General features: G+C 47.2%; 1 protein-coding gene across 2 annotated transcripts in view; it reads right to left on the bottom strand.

The window, feature by feature from the left end:
* Window positions 1–855: 855 nt before the first annotated feature.
* cbfa2t2 (CBFA2/RUNX1 partner transcriptional co-repressor 2) overlaps window positions 856–18,501 on the bottom strand; it is a 35,209-nt gene continuing 17,563 nt past the window's right edge. For both annotated transcript variants that reach the window (XM_068594572.1, XM_068594573.1), the window contains exons 2-11: window positions 10,597–10,749; window positions 10,140–10,384; window positions 9,949–10,038; window positions 7,699–7,883; window positions 7,345–7,604; window positions 5,637–5,722; window positions 5,135–5,327; window positions 3,687–3,755; window positions 3,327–3,517; window positions 856–2,797 (exon numbers count right to left, since the gene is read on the bottom strand). In XM_068594572.1, the coding sequence (XP_068450673.1) occupies window positions 2,423–2,797; window positions 3,327–3,517; window positions 3,687–3,755; window positions 5,135–5,327; window positions 5,637–5,722; window positions 7,345–7,604; window positions 7,699–7,883; window positions 9,949–10,038; window positions 10,140–10,384; window positions 10,597–10,749 (1,847 nt within the window). In that variant the 3' untranslated portion in view covers window positions 856–2,422. The remainder of the gene's footprint in view (window positions 2,798–3,326; window positions 3,518–3,686; window positions 3,756–5,134; window positions 5,328–5,636; window positions 5,723–7,344; window positions 7,605–7,698; window positions 7,884–9,948; window positions 10,039–10,139; window positions 10,385–10,596; window positions 10,750–18,501) is intronic.

Below are 18,501 nucleotides of genomic sequence, written 5' to 3'. Positions count from 1 at the left end.
CATATGCTGCCACCGTGTGGTCAAAGACAATATTACACATTCCTAATGCATTTTGGCCTCTTGAAATTGTTCTTTCGCTTCTTTCGATGTCAAACACAAGAATGACTAAAGTAACATTTGAGGAGACCGTGCTTCCTTTTGAAATACAGACCACCAGTATGAACCGGTTGGTGCAAAAACATTATACATTATACATGGCAGAGTTTTTAGCCACTTCAGAATAATTCAATCTCCAGAGGAGCCTCTCCATTACTTCATACCTGAATTCAAAGAGGCCACTTGCATATTTTATCGGGAGTCACTGAATATTTCAAAACATTAAGGAGACAAAAGAGGACGCACAAATTCAAGACTTTGTTTTTAGAAGAACCTTTGTTCAGTTAAATAGGTTGAGAAGCAATTGTTGTTGATGATTTTTAAGATAAAGAAGATATTTTAAACACTTTAAAAGAAGATACACATAAATAATATAGTATTCATAAGGAATATGAATAAAGACTTTATCCTCCAAAAATTTGATGGTCTATTAAATCAACTTCTTTTGGAAGAGGGTCAATATAAGTGTGTCATTTACAAATTTAAATTATGCGTTATTTCTTCTATTTAGGTTTTAAATGTAATATTAATGATATGTAGCCTTTACATTTCTGAAAAACTCTATAAACCAGTTAATTATATAATAAAATATAGTAAGTACTGTTAATTCTGACTGTGGCGGTTCATAAAACAATTTAATTTGGTCACTGATGATATTCTATATCCATGGACAGCTGTTTTATAACAGCGCGATGAATGACGGTCATTCCATCATCATAGTCAAATCAGAGAAAAGACAAAACGTGTGAGGTAATTCTATTTTTTATTATTTCATACTTCATGTCAAGATATCTTTTTTTTTTCATATGAAGTTATGCCTCAAAACCAAAGAACGTGTTATAAGAACGAAGAAAACCGTGGCTCACAAAATAAAGGCATTCTCTCATAATATTCTTTACAAAGTACATCTTACAACAAACGGAAGAAAAAGAACAAGAACAACGTCTGCGTGTGATCAAAGTCCCGCATCAACTTTTGACTTGAACCCGACTGCGACAAAAGAAGAAAAGAAGAAATAGAACAGAATGATCTGTACATACAAATACAGTTTAGCTGCCTCCTGAGATTCTCCGTGGGCCGGAGCCGCCGCTCTAATCCATCGCCACGGCATCGTGAGCATCAGTGACAATTTCCACCCTTTTTTGGGGGGGGATTATTTCAAATTTAGAAGGATTTTTTTTTTTTTTTAAAAGTCATTCTCACTTCCCTTTCGTCGTTGGAAAGCGGTCTTTTACGATTCCCCCCTGATGCAAAATGCCGCGATGGTGGAAGATCTGGAGCGGCGTCCGAGCCCGCCATGCACACCCGGTGACGCCGACAAGTGCAGGAAAAAAATGAAACTGCAACCGGAGTAAAACATCTTTTCACTTCCCACCCTTCCTGCGCTCACCTTGAACCGATCGCCCCCTCACCCTTCGCTCTGCTCTTTGAAGACGCATGATGCTCAGAAATGAAAGATAGTCACCAGCGTTCCTAGTTAAGCTCTTTATAAAAGTAGATATGATGTGGGGTTAGTGAATAACTATCTCTTGTTCACAAGACATTTACAGGCGATGAAAACGACTCTCTCTCTCTCTCTCTAGCGACTGAAAACTTTGGTGATGAGATACCTGAACACTTCACTTTTAATATTGCTTTGACAAAAGTTATCATATATGCTGTACAATATTCACGAACTGCACGACTGTTTGACACACGCATTCACACACATGAAAACCTGACGAAGAAGTTGGCGAGCAAATATGGATGTATACAGGAGGAGCTGCGGTATGGGCTCCTGTCAGTTTCCTACCGGAAGAAGACAGATGCTTTATGGCTGGTAATATTACACTGTTTCCATTTGTCCACCACCACCTCGCCGTCTTAAATCTATACACAACAAAGTGAGAATATTGGTGTGAGGGGAGGCGCATTTATACCTCACTGCTTTTCTTTTAATCTCCCGTTTTATTTCATATTCCTTCTTTAATAACTTCCAGAGAAAAACGCAGGGTTTTTTTTTTTTTCTTTCCGTCCTTTGCAGATCCAAGATTTGGTTATTTTTTGGGACGCGGACAAACACGTTTCCATCTGTTACGGAGATCTGTTCATCCAATAGATGCATTCGAGACGTTCCCTTCTGTTCTTTGCCAAAGCCAAAGTCCCAGTTGACATATCACTCAAACAGTCATCCATAATCTGTTATTTTCTTTCTGCCAAAGAGTGTGATGAAAAATCTGTTATCCTAACTTAACCCACAAATAGTTCCCGTCTTGCTGCTGATTCACTTCTTCCGCAGCAAAGGAAGAGGAGAGGAGACGCGTTCACCGCCGGTGTCCTTCGCCCCCTAGTGGCCGTTGGTTTCCTGGGCGGAGGCTGGGGTGGAAGGGGTGGAGGAGCGCGAAGCGACCGAGGCCTTGTCTCCTCCAGGACTGGACGCTGAAGGGACGCTGTTGGGCGTCTTGACCCCGGCCAGACCGAGAGGAGACACCCCGGCTGCTGCCGCCGCTGCTGCCGCCGCCGCCGCCGCCGCTGCCGTGGCCGCGGCTGCTGCCCTGCTTGCAGAGATGGCAGACACGGGTTTGGGTTGCGCCTGAAGTCCTGGGCTGCAGATGAGGTGATGCCTCTCCCAGTCTTTGTGCTGGCAGAAGGAGCCGCAGTAGCGCGCGGCGTTGCAGCCGCTGCACGTCTCGCTGGCTTTGCGGCCGCAGTTCCAGCAACACTTAAGAAGAGAGAAGAAGAAAAAAAAGACAAGACGACTGTCAGTCTTCCCAGGAATGTCTCACATGCAGATTTGACTGTCTATTTGAGTAAGCAGAAACTTAGCGGGGACATATTGTGATAATCGTGTTCCTGGCAAAGTCCTCACTCTACTTTAACCTTTTTCCAGCCCCCGAGGGAAATATCTAACCTTCTAGCTGCTAAATGCTACGATGTCTTTGTCTGTTTTGATGTGTGCCGCTGTACAGATAGCCGACCGTGGAGCTTCAGATCTTTTTTCACTGAAAACAACCCCTCGCATCACGCTACTGATGAGATGACAGTGAGTTAAGAGACGCTGTAAAGCTCTGAGCTGAGTGGAAGCTGAGTGTGGCTTCAACCTCAGTCACATAGATGTAGCCTTTTAATCCAATTTTAATATATGATTATAGCAGCAGTAAGTATCACTGTGTACATCTCCACGTTGAATCCGGATGTGCTTGTGTGCAGAATCCCTTGATAGAATCTCTTCAACCCATAGCTCTGCTCACCTCGCTGGAGTCCTCCTGTTCATTGATGACCATGACGGCATCCTCTTTAGCCTTCTTCTTGGCATCAACCAGAGTCTTTTCCATCTTGGCCCTCTCAGAAGCGATCATCTCAAAGGCCTTCTGCTCAGCCTCCGCGACCGCCTTCTGAACCTCATCCATGGCCTGCCGCTTGACCTCATTCACCGCTTCTTCTGTATAACAGGGCGGGAGGGGAGGGGGGGGACAATAATCAATTATTAACTCATTGAATCTGTGCACCGAGCACATTCTTCGCTTGAATGAAAGGCAGATTTTTATGTATCCAACTCCATGTATTAAGTTCAACAACACATCAGTCATTAAATTTGATTGTCTTCTCACCAGCTTTCCTCCAGATCTCATCTGTAACGTATGCCGAGCCTGGCCGTGGAGCAAAGTCGCGCTGGGAATCTGCGGAAAAGAAGAGACAGAAGGGATTAGCACCTGCCAAGGCTCGCACAAATATTAAGATGATTCAATTGTTTAAATAATGGCCGACTTTGTGCCCGACAGCTCTATCCAGGTAAAGGGTCCAGTACAATGAGAGGCCGCAGAGGCAGACAGTGGTACTGCCTTTTATTTCGTCCGCACATCTTTCTAGAACACGCCACCAACGTAATTGTTGTTTTTCGGAGTCTTGGACTGATCTGAGATCTGACAGCTTTGGAAAGGAATGTGTTTGGCTTGGAGGGAATTGCAGACCAACAAGCTGTGTCAACATTCTGTCTGTTCCCTCAAATCGCTCCCTCTCCCTCTCCGACTCCCTGCATCTCATCTCATTTCCACGAGGCTCTGCCTCTCCAGCACTGCCACCTGGCTCATCTCCTCTTTACCCAGATTTTACATCCTCCATCTCTCACCATTCTCTCTGTTCCTTCATTTACAGCCACTCTCTTCAACCAAGCCTGCATTCACCCTCCCGGTCGCCATTTCCAACCCCCACTACAGTCTTCCTCAGCTCGAGCCCAGGCAGGCAGGCAGGCAGGCAGGCAGGCGGGCAGGCAGGCTTCCCGGCTGGGGGCCCAGATGGCGCTCAGGCGAGTCAGCCAGCTCTGGGTCTCTGAGCCTGCAGGACGGCAGGACGGCCCTTCTGTGGCCGATATGGCCGAGGCCAGTCCTGGCACCTGCCTGTGACTATGGACCAGCAGGGGGGGAGGCAAGGCTGGCACTCAGGAAGAACTGTGCCAGTACACAGCAGACTGGGGGGACTAACTGTGAAAGGGACTCAATAACACTGCGACTTAGCTGCAATTCTACAACCGGCCACGGGACGGCAGAAATGGAGAAGAGGCTGTCCTGGTTGGCGCTCAGCCCTTTCACTATCTGATATTTGGCAATATAAGATCACAGACTTGAAACTCAATGTATGTCTGACCTTTTGTATATAGTTAAACTTTCCTGTCAAGACATATTTGTTCCTTCAGGATCTGATCCGTATTCATACTTCACATAAAAAAGGATCAGTTCACCCAAATGAGCATCCAAAACTCACATCGTGGAGCAAACATAAAAAATAAAAAAAATCTCTTTATCTGCATGGTAGATAATTCCCTCTGGCAAAATGTTTTTAGTTTTTTTTAGGTTTTTTTTGTAATTTGGTTGACCTGGCGGCTCAAAGCAGAATAACGAACTTTCCAAATAAATGTCCAGTGGTTTGGCGTCAAACCGCTTGTTCACGAGGCAACCTTCTCTTGCGGCGAACAATCGGCGCCGAACACAAAAAACTACAACAGAACTCCTGGGTCCTGCGGCACACTGTCATGAATGAATTCAAAGGAAGCGGCACCCACCCGACTCTGCAGAGTGGGGGCTGTGTGTCTTCGAGAAGGGGGCGGGGCCAGAGCCTCCTTTGCGTGGGTCCTCCTGCTCGCTCGAGCGCCGTCTCCAGTAGTTGAGCTCCTCGCGATCGGACTCCTGGCATCGTCTGAGCACGCTCACCGACCGCCGTGTCTTTTCCACCATGTCCACAATGCAGTTCAACACCTGGAGGATGAAGACAGACACACACACACACACACACACAATTGATTGTTGGAGCTATTTATAGGTCATTTTACAAAGCTATTCTCACTTTGTCTTAAATGTTATATACTTTGAGGCCAGTATGTTTGGAGGTGATTGTTCTAATTGGTAGCGAAACACTAATGTAATGTATAATATCCAGATGTGCTACACATATCATTGCCTTCATGCTCTGGGAATTTAAACTGGTAGTTGGATCCTAAAAGACAAATTTACATCCTTTGTATATCACAAGCCATTAGTGGCAGTGGTGTCCGTCTGCAGACTTACATGGTCCAGATGCCTCCATTCATCAGCCCACTCTCTGTCTGTCAGCCTGTGGTCCACCGGCTCCTCTCGGTAGCCCCCGTTAGAGCCTGATTAAAACACACACACAAGAAAGACCACAGGCCAACGTGATTAACATTCTTTTTAATGTAAAGGAAGCCGCAAGTGACAGTAAGTGATTGGGAGGGGTGTGGCAAATTCAAGCCGCGGTAACTGCATTATTTCACCACCAATATGCATCGCGTGATGGGTCACACGATATTAGATATTTCCCACCCATCGATGGGGGGATTCGCAGGCAGCAGCAGCTTTATACATGCGCAAAGTAAAGATGCGCGATTGGGTTGTGACCGAGAAAAGGTGGGGTGAAAGAGAAAAGGAGAAGCCTGTGATGCAAAACAGACTTCCAGCACCCGGAGCCTGCACACATCTGGAAGTCAGCTGTCAACCACACACACACACACACACACACACACACACACACACACACACACACACACTGGATCTCACAGCATTCCAGTACGGAGACACTCAGGCTGAGTGGAGTGGCTCCACCTCTAAACACAACCAGCCGGTCTGACACTCACTGTGGACCATTACAACCATGAACGCACGCGCGCGCACACACACACACTTTCAGTGAACTATCTGACTCCAATTCAGTTGTTACACAACACTATGAATTAAACAATATATAATTGTACATTTAACAGCAATTACAAGCTTGTGCTCCTGCAGAGCCCAACCACTTCTCGATACAGCGCCGTATAAAAAAGAGACTACAAACGGACTCCAAAGACATCGCAAACCACAATCTCTTAAAATTGAGTAGCAAACAGCCAGCAAGAGGCCACATGCACACTGGGCCTGCAGAACAGGATAACGATTCCCTGATGTACGCACACACATACACACACACACACACACTCTAGCCTTCCCTTCAACCTCTTCCCTACTCCTGCTTCTCATCAGTGTTCATCAGTTCAAAGCCCAGAGTGTGTGGACTGATGTGTTTATGTGTGTGTGTGCGCGCTTGTGTGCATACGAGTTAAGTGGCGGCAGGCGGGCGGGAGGCTGTCAGACAAGGGACTAAGGCCTCGTAAACACAGCACCTCCACCATGAACATAACCAGGTACGTTGCTGTGTGTGTGTGTGTGTGTGTGTGTGTGTGTGTGTGATGTCTGTGTGTGTGTGTGAGCTACTGCCGTTTCCACTGCATGCTGACAAGCCCCAAATGGAGGGTAGATATACACCAGAGTAAATCCGACCCTCCCTGCCTGGACAGTACGGCTCTGTTTATACACACGCGTGCACTCCAGAGATATATACAGGACGGCTACACAAACACAGACCACCCGTTATCTGCGGCAGATTATACGCACGCGGCTGTTTTCTGTGCAAAATGTGTTCATTTCTAAATAAATCCGCTGCTTGCATTCACTCCACTGTGAAGAACGCGATTGAAGTAAAAGTATTTGGGGCAAATTCAGAGTTTACATGACCTGGTGACTGGTTTAATATTCATCTTTAAATCATATAGGAAAATTAGAGGAAATAATGTCTGATGCCGTTTGTTAAATGAACTGATCTTTTCCAGTACGAGCCTTAAGGATCAAATAGAACGTCCGTCGTCATGAACTCTAAATTCGAGATGCAAAATGAGGCTCCGCAAACCCGTCCAATAAAATGAACCTAATGCGCGTCGCTTACCAGGGAGCCTGGGCCTGTCTTTGAGCTCGCGGATCTCCAACATGCGTTGGCTGTGCTCGCGGTGCAAGATGTGCGGCGCTGCGATGTCGTCCAGGGCGTAGTGCTGCAGGGGCGGAGGAGTCGGGTGAAGCTGGGCGCTGAGGGGCAGCGGGTGGGCGGGGCTGTGTCGGGGAGCGGGGCTGATGGTGCAAATCCGTTTGGCGGCGGGCTCCATGGCCGGGGGCGGACGCTCACGCTCGTGGAAACCATTCTCTTTGGCTCTGGAGGAGGGGGAAGTGTGCAATTCAAATGAAATCAGCAGACGTATGAAGGCCCGCGCATGAAGACTCCCACTAGCGGATGCTTTTAGCTAACCTGTTGGGGCTGTGTCTCTTGGTGACCGCCTCTGGAGGCTCCATCAGCAGCTCAGAGGAGTCCGGAGAGGAGGCCATGGTGGTGCTCAGCAGGAGATGCTCATGCTGGGATAAGTACTGGGCCGGGGTCTGCTTGGCTGCCCGTGCACAGTGGAGCAACTCTCTCTGCAGAAGGGGCAGGTTTGCCTGGTAAGAAAGGAAGAAAATGGTGTGGTTTAGAAATCTTCCTCTTTTTTTTTCTCCATATGATTGAACATTGTTGTAGCCGGGTTAAATGTCAGCCATCTGCCAGTCACATATTCAGCCACATCTCAAGTCATCCCTCACACCCTCTCGTTCAGAGGCAGATAGAGACCACCGGAAAATAAGAAGTCCCCATTTCAACTTGTCATTAGAGTCGTGGAGGAGAGATCTGAAGCAAACAGAGCAGAAGTGTCCTAGCGAGCGAGAGACCACCGGCACACAGAGCTGAGAGACTCATTGTGCATATGTCTACGAGGGAAGACGTCGTAGTGGGAGTAAGAGGGTATTAAAGGGGAGGTGGGGGGCGCTGACTCCTTGAGGTCTGGCTGTAAGGCTCAATTTGTGCCTGGGTGTTGTTCTGTGGCTGCTTCCATGGTGGCTGCGGCTTCCCTCGCTGAAATGAAAATGTTTTCGAAGCTGCTGCTGCTGCTGAAGCTGGTTGCTACGCACACTCCTTTGGTCACAGTATCCACATGCACGATGCTACAGGGGCTTATGAGCTGAGAAACATTTCATAACAAATGATACACAGACTCCACGCCGGCCTCATTCCTCACCTTCTCCCCGTTTCGGAATATTTATCCGCGACTGTCTCCGTCCTATCTTCCATCTCGCTTCGCTTCCCGGCATTCCCCTAATTGGGAACAGACTCCGGTGTGTTTGCAATTACACCGCTTCCTCACTCCCTCATTCCCCCACGGTCTTGAGCAACCAACTAAATAACCATACCGTTCTCATTTTGTGGCTCTGACCTCCTCCTATCATGTAGCCCCCCCTTTCAGCCATTACCGAGCAGATTCTCGTAAAGCTTCCTCCTCTAATCTGACCTTTTCTGCTCCGTCTCCACAAGCCCCTCTCTCCCCATTGACAGACAATACCTCTCCTTTAACACCCCTGCGCTCTCTCCTCTTTGCCCGTCTCCCATGCTCCTCTGCCTCCCTTCTTCCCCTGGGGGCCCCGGGCTCGTGGACACATGTGCTGTGTGTCAGCACAGAAGAGGGCTTTCTGGGGTTCAGCGGGGCGGATGCTAGATCGGCGGCGCCTTGGCAGCTGAATGCTCTTTTAACGGGACAGCGGCTCCATATGGCACATGGAAGCCCATAAAAAAGGGAAGGCAACACTTTATGGGCATGTTTCACACTTCCGAGTTTTCCCTCTCTCCTCCTCACCCACTTCTCTCTCTTTTCCACTTCCTCGCCCCATGACTCGGTCCCATCTGTCCATTTCTCTCTTTCTTAAGACAGGCTAGTCTCAAGGAGACTGGAATTAAGTCGTGTGGACCCCACCCCCTCGTAATAAATGAGTAGAGGGAGGGGAACAGAGGTTTCTTGTCTCAGCGCTCTCAGGCAGACAGATGGAGGGGCTCCAAAGGTGAGTAAGAGGTAAAGTGTGGAAAAAGAGCCGATTTTGACCACTTGAAGTTACAGCGGTACAACTGACTGAAGATTTATGGGCTGCTTTACCGAGGGGAGCTCTTAAAAAGTATACTCTTGCAGACTGCACTGGTTACAAAGGGGCTCGAGAGGCTGTTTAACACACACACTCATGCACACACATCTGTTACTTGTCAAGTCAACACGCAAATCTCGATACAGATTACTTTGAACCGCGGCGAAGCCGTTTATTCAATTAGACAACCTACAAAGATGTCTATTTATAGACTACTGCATTGTATCCTGGATACGCAGTATTACATTGTAATGACTGTGTTACAATCATGACTCTCGGGCTGCGATGTGATTGGCCATAGATTATTCACGTCACCCGAAAAGAGGGTTGTGTTGATGTCAAGGACTTTCTCTTTATCGCTTGTTATTCTGCGATTAATCACGCTTTCAGCAGGGAGAGATGGTTCTGACGGGCCACAGGCGTACCGTATCGTGTCGGGTTTCGAACTTAAACAGAGAGAGGGAAGAAAAATACTGCTGCGAAGAAAAAAGGAAGTAGTCCAACAGAATAATGCAAAGCAAATATGGGGAAAGTGGGGAGAGGTCGGAGGGTTGTTTACCTTGAGGAAAGGAATAACAAAGGGCCGTAAAGGGAAGTTCGTGGCCTCCTGAAGCCGTGAATGGAACTCCTCAATGGTAACTGTCGAATTCTGGGAGACAAGAAAAGTGACGATCGAGAAGCCGGTCAATCCAAGTCACGATTTAGAAGATAAAAGTGCCAGATATGTTTCCTCTCACACAAGAAACTTACCACGAGGGCCAGAACGAGGCTTCGGACGCTGTCTCCAATCTCCGGAGAGATGTCGTTGCCAAACTGCTGCAGCGTGGTCAGGAAACGCTTCAGCTTGCTCAGCTGGCGAGCCCCGCACGTGGCCGGCAGCTGCTGGTTGGCCAGCGAGGAGGACGAGGAAGAGGACGGCCCGTTGCTGTAACGCTGCGGTGGAGATGGCACTGCGTTCAGCGTTGGCGGGGAATGATGATGATTCCCATTAGTCACTGTGGGGGGGGGGGGGGGGTGAAGGTGACAAGAAGAAGAGAGGGTTAAGATAGTAGAGGGGACCCGTGCTTTCAAGTTGCTTATGAAAAACACAAGCTGCAAATCTACTGAAATGACTGCAAAGGTTGAGGAGGAAACTTCACAGGCTTGCTGCAGAATAGAATTAAAAGGAACTTTTGCTCAAGACACCAAATTTGAGAATGACCCTTACATGCTGTGGTGGAAAAGGAGGCCGGGCGGGGGCCGCTGTGGTTGACAGAAGGCAGGGGTGGCATGCTGGCGCTGCTGCTGGGGGCCGATCGAGAATGAGTCTTAGCATCCACAGGAGAACCGGGCATGGCAGGGCTCTTCTTCTCTCTACTGTCTGCAGAGAGAGAGAGAGAGAGAGAGAGAGAGAGAGAGAGAGAGAGAGAGAACGGAGGGTCGGCCGTTGGTCAAAAACCAGATCACTTTTAAGATGTTATTGTCACATTATCGTTATTAAATGAACATGTGCAAAAAAGATGGTTTAAAAAAAAAAAGACCATAAAAAGGAGTTTAACTCACTAAAGCACATGAGAAATAAACAAGCAAACAAAAAGAGCACTTATGCTTTCCATATGAGCTCAATGGTTGAAATCAATTCAAAAGCTTCGAGGTCCATAGCCACAAAAGAAAACAAAAATGCCCTCCCTCCCCACCCCACCCAATCCAAACCCACTTCACATCATACAACACTTGCTGCCAGAGCATCAACCCCCCCTCACCTCCTATCAAAGAGCCAGATGTCTAAAGTTTAACCCTCACTCCCAACCATTCAGATCAATAACAGAAGAAATGCTGAAGAAGCCTATTGTGTGGCAGAAGAATGCCCCCTCATTGAGCTCCACAGCAAAGGGGGGGGTGGGAAAGGGTTATTTCACGCTTTACTAACAAGATCGGCAGGGCTTTTGAATGTTAAACGCAACTTCTCAATATGCTATTGCCACTGAATGAGACCACCAGATAAGGAGTATAGAGAAAGTGAAATGGGGGCAAGAAGCGGTGGGGAGATGTGGGATCAGAAGGCGGCTTTGTCTCCCGAAGATCCATGAAGGCCCGGGTCCCGTCTCCATTTAGACTGGATCAGACTTTTCTAACTGCTTCAAGAATGGACGATTAATAGACAAGCACGGCCTCACAGGTCATGGGTCAGCAGAGAGCAGCTTTTTAAATGTGGTTTCATGGTTTTAGGACTTTGGCTTCAATGGCACCCATTATATCTTTTTCACAGCTATGAACTCTGCGTGGCCTTGAGCCACAGGGACTCAGTTTATAAACGCTCGGGTTGGAAGGTTTAAGCCGTCAGTAGGTAACTCATGAGAACTATAACACCCATTGAATGAATAGAACGCATTTTAGATTGAGTGCGGGAAAAAAAATACATGTGAAGACATACAGAAATCAATGAATTAACAATTCAGAGAAAAGTCAAATTTGCACAAGCATGCACATATTCTCCCTCTCCCTTCCTGCCATCGCTCCACCTGTTCACCTACACAGTGGGAAGAGGAAGGAGGGCTCTACGCAGACATTTGGACTGTTGTACCCCCCACACATGCGGCCTGCCATTGCACCGCAGGAAGCAACACACGCGCGCACACACACACACACACACACACACCACGGTTCTAAAGCGCCGCACACTCCGTCCGTATGGCCAGGAAATTAGACTGACATCTCAATAACAGAACCAACGGGGCATGTGGCCTTAGTGTCAAGACGGTTACCACGTAAACAACAACAGAGAATGCCCAACTCGAGACATCATTGATAGCGCTCCATTGGCAGCGAAACGGCCGAGTCCAAATTGACCGCGGAACAACAAACACGCGCGGCAGATACACGCGTACGTCTTGAGAACGCACCCCCCACGTCTCCGAAGAACTGAAAAATTAGGTCGCAGCCGCGTTGGCGCAATCTCGAGATGCGGCAGGGTGCGTCGACTCGTTAGCCGCGACAGCAGTAATGGCCGCCGTAGGAGGGCCTCAGGTGTGTGTGCATGTAGCGCTGACAGCCCACAGAGAATTGCCTCTGCTTGTCAATTAGACAGCGTCCATAGTTGGATGACTTCATCTGGCTGACGAGCACCTGAGTCCATCCAGCGAAGTCACAGGACTGTCAGGGGAGGCAGCTGTTACAGCAGCCACAAAAACACACACACGCACACACACACACACACACACACACACACACAGTGTCCAAAGTGGTCTAGTGTTAACTCAGGTGACTGTTGGCTCAGAGGAGGATATGGCGTGTTTGTGGTCCAAAGGCCACCTGTCTTTGCTCAAATGAAACAAAGGATTACGTGGAAAGGCCACGATGCATAGACAACACTTCAAAGCTGCAAAGACCAATGCACACTGAATATATATATTAAAGCTGAACACCAGTAACCGGAAGTTTTCATCAACAGAAAATGAGTCTAAGCTCTGCTCAAAATGTCCTGTCGCTGTTCTTCCTGTTGTCTTCTTTAACATGAATTAGACCTTAACATGACGTCTGATCGGAGGCTTTCTTAGCTGCTTTTTTTTTTTACAAAAGGTTGTTGATGTGCGCGGATGGAAAAGCAGCGTGCATCTGTGGTGACGACTGCCGTTGCTAGCCAGGTGTTCCTCGTTTGTTCAGCTTCAGGTGACGCTCGTCTGCATTAAAACATTTAATCGGCTTTAATTGCCTGGGCCTCTGCAGATGATGCTTTTAGAAGGAGGCTCGTGATGAGACAGAGGGAGATATACGAGAGAGAAATAGAAGAGGGATTTTACCACTGTGCTGCAACTGTGACCGAAGGCAATTCATTAAATAATTAAATGTGAACAAGACAGAACATTCATTTACTTCCCTCTGTGACGTGAGGGTGGATAACCTACTTTTGATCAGTGCAAATGAGTGACTCTCGAAGTGATGTATAAATAAATGTGTTCAGTGTAAGGGTTTATTAAGCTTGTGGTCTAACTCTGAAGTTGAACGTCTTTGGCGTCTGTGAGTCACGAGGCAAGTGAGTGTGCAAGGGTGTGTGTTGATGTAGGATTGTGCGTGCCGCTATCTCTCTGCTGTCTTTGGAGAGGAGGTGAGAGAAGATGTAACACAGGCCTGACTAATTTATCAGGGAGCAAAAAGACAATTCGGAGCATGTGCAATGCTACAACAATGTGGGCCCAGTTAACACCCACAGACACACACACATGCAGCTAAGTCCAACCTTAAAAAGACTTGTTAAAGGAACACCGCTGAATTGTTCCAGTGTTTGTGCTAAGCTATAGCACAACACATACCCTAACTTAATAACCTAGCTGTGCAAAATAAAAATAGCATACAGCAACTCCAAAGCTTTCATGAAAAACATGTTGTGACTTGTGAGTTTCGTGAGTTAGCTTCCACACTGTAGCTTTCTGACCAACATCAGTACAAACGTGGCAACTAAGAATAATGTCCTCACTTTCCCAACTCTGAACAAAGCCATGGGTGTTTTGGTGCGTAGCTTGACGGCTACTAAGCCAACACATGTAAATGATTTAGCTTTGCTGCAGGCTCGACCCCCTCTTTTAGGGGTTGGTTAGCTTTCTTCGTCCGATTCTGCTCTTTGTGCCAAGCGAGGCTAAATATACTGGACCATGAAATTAAAATGAATCAACTTTGTAACTCTCTATATAACAGTAAGCGTAAAAATGTATATGAAATAATTCCTCGTTCAAAGCAAACTTACACCATTTAAAAACCCCAAACAATTATCCGTCATTTTAAATTATACAGAGCCCCCTTATTACTAGCAAAGAAGACACCAACTAAAAACAGTAGAGAGCAAAACAACAGCAATGTATATGAAGGCGCTAGACTAGCATACAGAAAATAATGTTGAGACATGGAGTGGAAAATGGTGATTACGTGGAAAAGATGTAAGCAGGAAGAGATACGAGCTAGCAGCTCCCTTAGCACCCAAGCAACTGATGGGCACTTCTCTCTCCTCCTCCTCCTCCTCCTCTTCCTCCTGTACCATATGGATCTAATCGGCCAAGAGCTGGCCAGCTGGGACCTCCAACAGTCACCTGTGAGGGAGGAGGAGGGGGGTGCAGAAGGGACGGCTGGAGCCTCCTCCGCTAAGCCAAGGCGGCCCCTCCTCCACACACACTCACACACACACACACACACACACACACACACACACACACACACACATTTCTGCCTTCCCTCCAAGGAGTGGAGGAGGACGTGGAGGGGAGGGGTGGAGAGGCACGAGGCGGCTGAATGCAAGCGAGTGGACTTAAATGCCAGGGAGACAAAGGCTGCACCTGGTCCCCGTCCGTCCACGCACACCACCACAATACAGCACACATCTGTTCCTCTATCCTGCGCTCCCTCCTGACCTCCACCCACACACACACACACACACACACACACACACACACACACACACACACACACACAGGGCGAGAGCTAGAGTGCATGCACCAACACTCGCACAACATCCACTTATAAAACCGATTATTCAACAGCGCATGGTGTCTCTCAAGTGTCAGGTTGTCATTATAACCTCGTGACAAAACAACAGGTTCAAGGACTTTGGATTTTCGAGACTTCTTGGCATGTGAATGGTGTCGAACGTCTGAAAATGAGGACACGCGTGTCCTCTCTGCTTATTTCAATCAATTTAATTCATGCTATTGCTCTCTTGGGACTGACACCCCCTTTCAACACAGTTGACTAACTTCCATGTAAGCGACACCAGATACTTTACAATATTGGTTTGAATATAATGACAAGGTCCATTTTACAAATCTATGTTTACATGGGTTGTTTAAAATCTTGCATTATTGTCGCATTCATTTCTTTGAAGAATCCAATTGAAGATGCCGTTTGCCTACATCCGACCATGCAAGAGTGTTAAACAAGCGCCGACTTTAATAAGAAATTAGTTTGAGGCGCCAGAGGTGGAGAAGGAGAGATGTGCGCAGAGGGATGGAGGGAATAACAAGGAGAGAAAATACTGTTTTCATTTGGTTTCATCAGAAAGACAAGCCTGGTTGTCAGACTCGGAGCCGGGCTGTTTTTCTTGGCTCTCATTACCACCGTCCAGCCCCGTAGACATATTTGGACAAAACCCAATGTCAACACTCTGCTCCTCACTCTGCAAGGGAGGGGAGAGATGGGGGGGGGGTGGCAAGGTTGACCGAAAAAGGGGGGGAAAGCAAGAGAAGGATGCATACACGGAGAGAGAGATGTATAAAGAGACAATGTGACTTTCATACACACACACGCACATGTTCCTGACAGGAACTCATCACATTGCCCCGTGGCAGTGAGTGAGAAGAAATGACTTCGTCACTCACTGAGATAAGTACAATAACACTGCTGTAATCTAGCGTGCCACATGGTGAAAAAAAAAGGCACCCAGGGATGGAAATGTAATTAGTGGCTGAGCAAGAAAGAGAGAGGATGAAGAAAAAAGGCGGGGGGGGGGGGGGGGCGGCAAAGCAGGCAGACGTCGTCCATAAAAAACTAAGAAAGAGCAGTAAAAGAGGCGCAGTGATGTGACGCTGGAAGCAGGGGAGGGAGAAGAGGTTTGGCAGCCGCTGGACGGCCAGAAGGGATAGCGTCCACGTGGACATGAGGTCAGGGAAAATATACTGGAGTTTTTAAGTCGGTAGCTTCATTCTCCAGAACGGTCCGGTCGAAGAAAAGCCATGTTTCATTGTTGCTGCGATTGCCGAGTTGGGCACTTCCTCAAACCCTATTATCGTATCAGCTCGGGCAACTGCATTTAACTCGTTTATGGTTTATATGTGTGTGCGTGCGTTTGTGTGAGTTTTCTGTTTCGGCCTCCGCCGTTCCCACACGAGATTGCAACATCGTTAAAAAAAATTGAAGTACCGACACCTGTCTGCTCTCACACTCCCGCACATTTTACACTCTGTCTGAGCAAATAAAGATTGGTTCCTGCAATACTAAAGGTGAAGGGCAAATATTAACCATGTATGCTTTTTATATTACTTCTTATTGGAGATGAAGTAAACATCTGTTGTATTTTAGCATATTTTTTTGGGATTGTGTTGAATTAAAAAAAAATAATAATGCAGCGGGTCTACCAGACCCACGAACACTGGCTGAATAAAAAAAAATATGAACACCACAAAAAGGTTAAGTACATATATACATATATGAGCGAATGTAATCGGTTACATTCCACCCAAGGTACAGCATCTTTGATGAAGAATTGTAACACTAACATAGACCTAAATTGTTAAAATTAAAAGGAGAGAAACCAGCCGCATCCAAGTTCTCAACTTGTATTACTTCTATGTCCCAGCATAACATTTTGAGCCGGCCAGAAGGCCCACGTGTAGAGTAAATTCAAAGAAAATGAAGTAAAATTGTTAGTATTTGACAAAGACTCACCCGTGTCTAGTTGTGGCCGGCCTCTGTTTCAAGCTCCACTGTCACTGGGTCAAACGGATGCGTGCTATTCAGAGTGGCACAAACCTTAAACCCAGACGCAAGCCTGCGTCACACACAGCTGAGCCACGAGGGATATGCTGGAAGTGGATGTGTGTCATTGTGTGTGCGTGAGTGTGTGCTGGCTTTGAGTACCAGGTGTTGGGTTTGTCATCGGCTTAGTGGAGAGAGGTCTAAAGTGACACACACACCTGTGTGAAATGGCCAGCCTTAGGCACGTGTACACACACACACCCACACAAATAACAACTGTGGCAAAACGGAGACAATTCAAAATCTGTCAATCATGACCTCCAACCACAAAAGCTTTGACACACATACACACTCTTAAGCAGACCGTCCCACGTCTCCGAGGGGCAGTAGATTATGTGCCTATCTGGTTACAACCCTTCTCACCTCTCCGTAACTAATTGGTTAGCCTGCCCATCAATCACCATGAGCCCGCTGAGTCTTTAAACCCAAGACTGCGAGGAGAAAAACGATCAGCCATTTGGGAACATGACAGCATTAAAACTAAGTTGTGTTGCCCTTGTTTTCATTCCCCCGCCCCTGGCATGTTTATTCTCAGGATGAAACAAAATGATATGATGACAGAACCGACTTATGGCGCTCCTCTGACAAGCGGTGACGATGTAGCTCATCGTGTGTGTCTGGAGGATTAAGACCGGATAGCTCTATACATTATCAACCCAGACAATCCACTTAAACCGCAGCCAGTCCAAATACTGTTTTTCCTCGTCTCCGTACTTCGGCATCATACATATACACGTGCAGGGCACGCACACACACACACACACACACTCTGAACCAGTAAGTTACGGTAGTCCATAAAACTAAATACGAGCTCTTGACATGACAAAACAAAGCAAGCATTAAGACTGGCCTATTTCAGACCAGGTGTCAGAGGCTCTCCACAGCGAAATGGCCTGGGCTCATGTCCAACCAGATGTTGCTATCACCACGGGCCATGCTGAAGACATTTAAACAGTCTCGCTTGACCCAATGAACATGTGGGCTAGAGGGTTGGGGTTTCTCGACAGAAAGCGTGACGGTTCATTGACGGGCACGAGTTGTTTTGGAGATCTTCCGTTTCGGGTTTGAGACCCTCCTCCCCCCAACAAAATTCACGAGGTATGAAAGGTGTGAAATGTTGGCATTTCTGGGAGTCACACCGAGCACATACAGTCGTAAAGCTCGAACTACAAACACGTCCACTTACTGTATAGTTCTAATCATGTCTCCAAGCACGGACTCAGGTTTTGGGGATGCAGTGGATCACAGCAGTAGATCCAGTACGGTCCATCCAGTCCATTAAACAGAGCTATGTGTAAGCTAAGCCCAGCTGCATGAGAGACCCAGACCTCAGCAACCACTGATAGGGCCAGATAAGTAAAACAAAGAGGCCAGCTGTGCACAGAACAATGAGGAGAGCGAGACGGAGATAGCCGTGTGAGGAGGAGCGTATGCTTGCGATCGTGTGCGCATACTGTTTAGGTTTTAGCGCACGTGTTTAAGAACACGGTGTTTTGTTTCTTAGAAGGTCATGTCTTGAGAACATGCACATTTCTTTTTGATAGTAAAGTAGGATTATATTGTTGGTCCAACATGAAACTCTCTACAACAAAGTGTCAACGAGTGCGTGAGAGTT

Source organism: Clinocottus analis, unplaced genomic scaffold (assembly GCF_023055335.1).
Source record: "Clinocottus analis isolate CAN_PGR_092001 unplaced genomic scaffold, fCliAna1.0.p SCAF_3, whole genome shotgun sequence".
Lineage (NCBI taxonomy): Eukaryota > Metazoa > Chordata > Actinopteri > Perciformes > Cottidae > Clinocottus > Clinocottus analis.
This window is presented reverse-complemented; position numbering and strand designations above follow the sequence as displayed.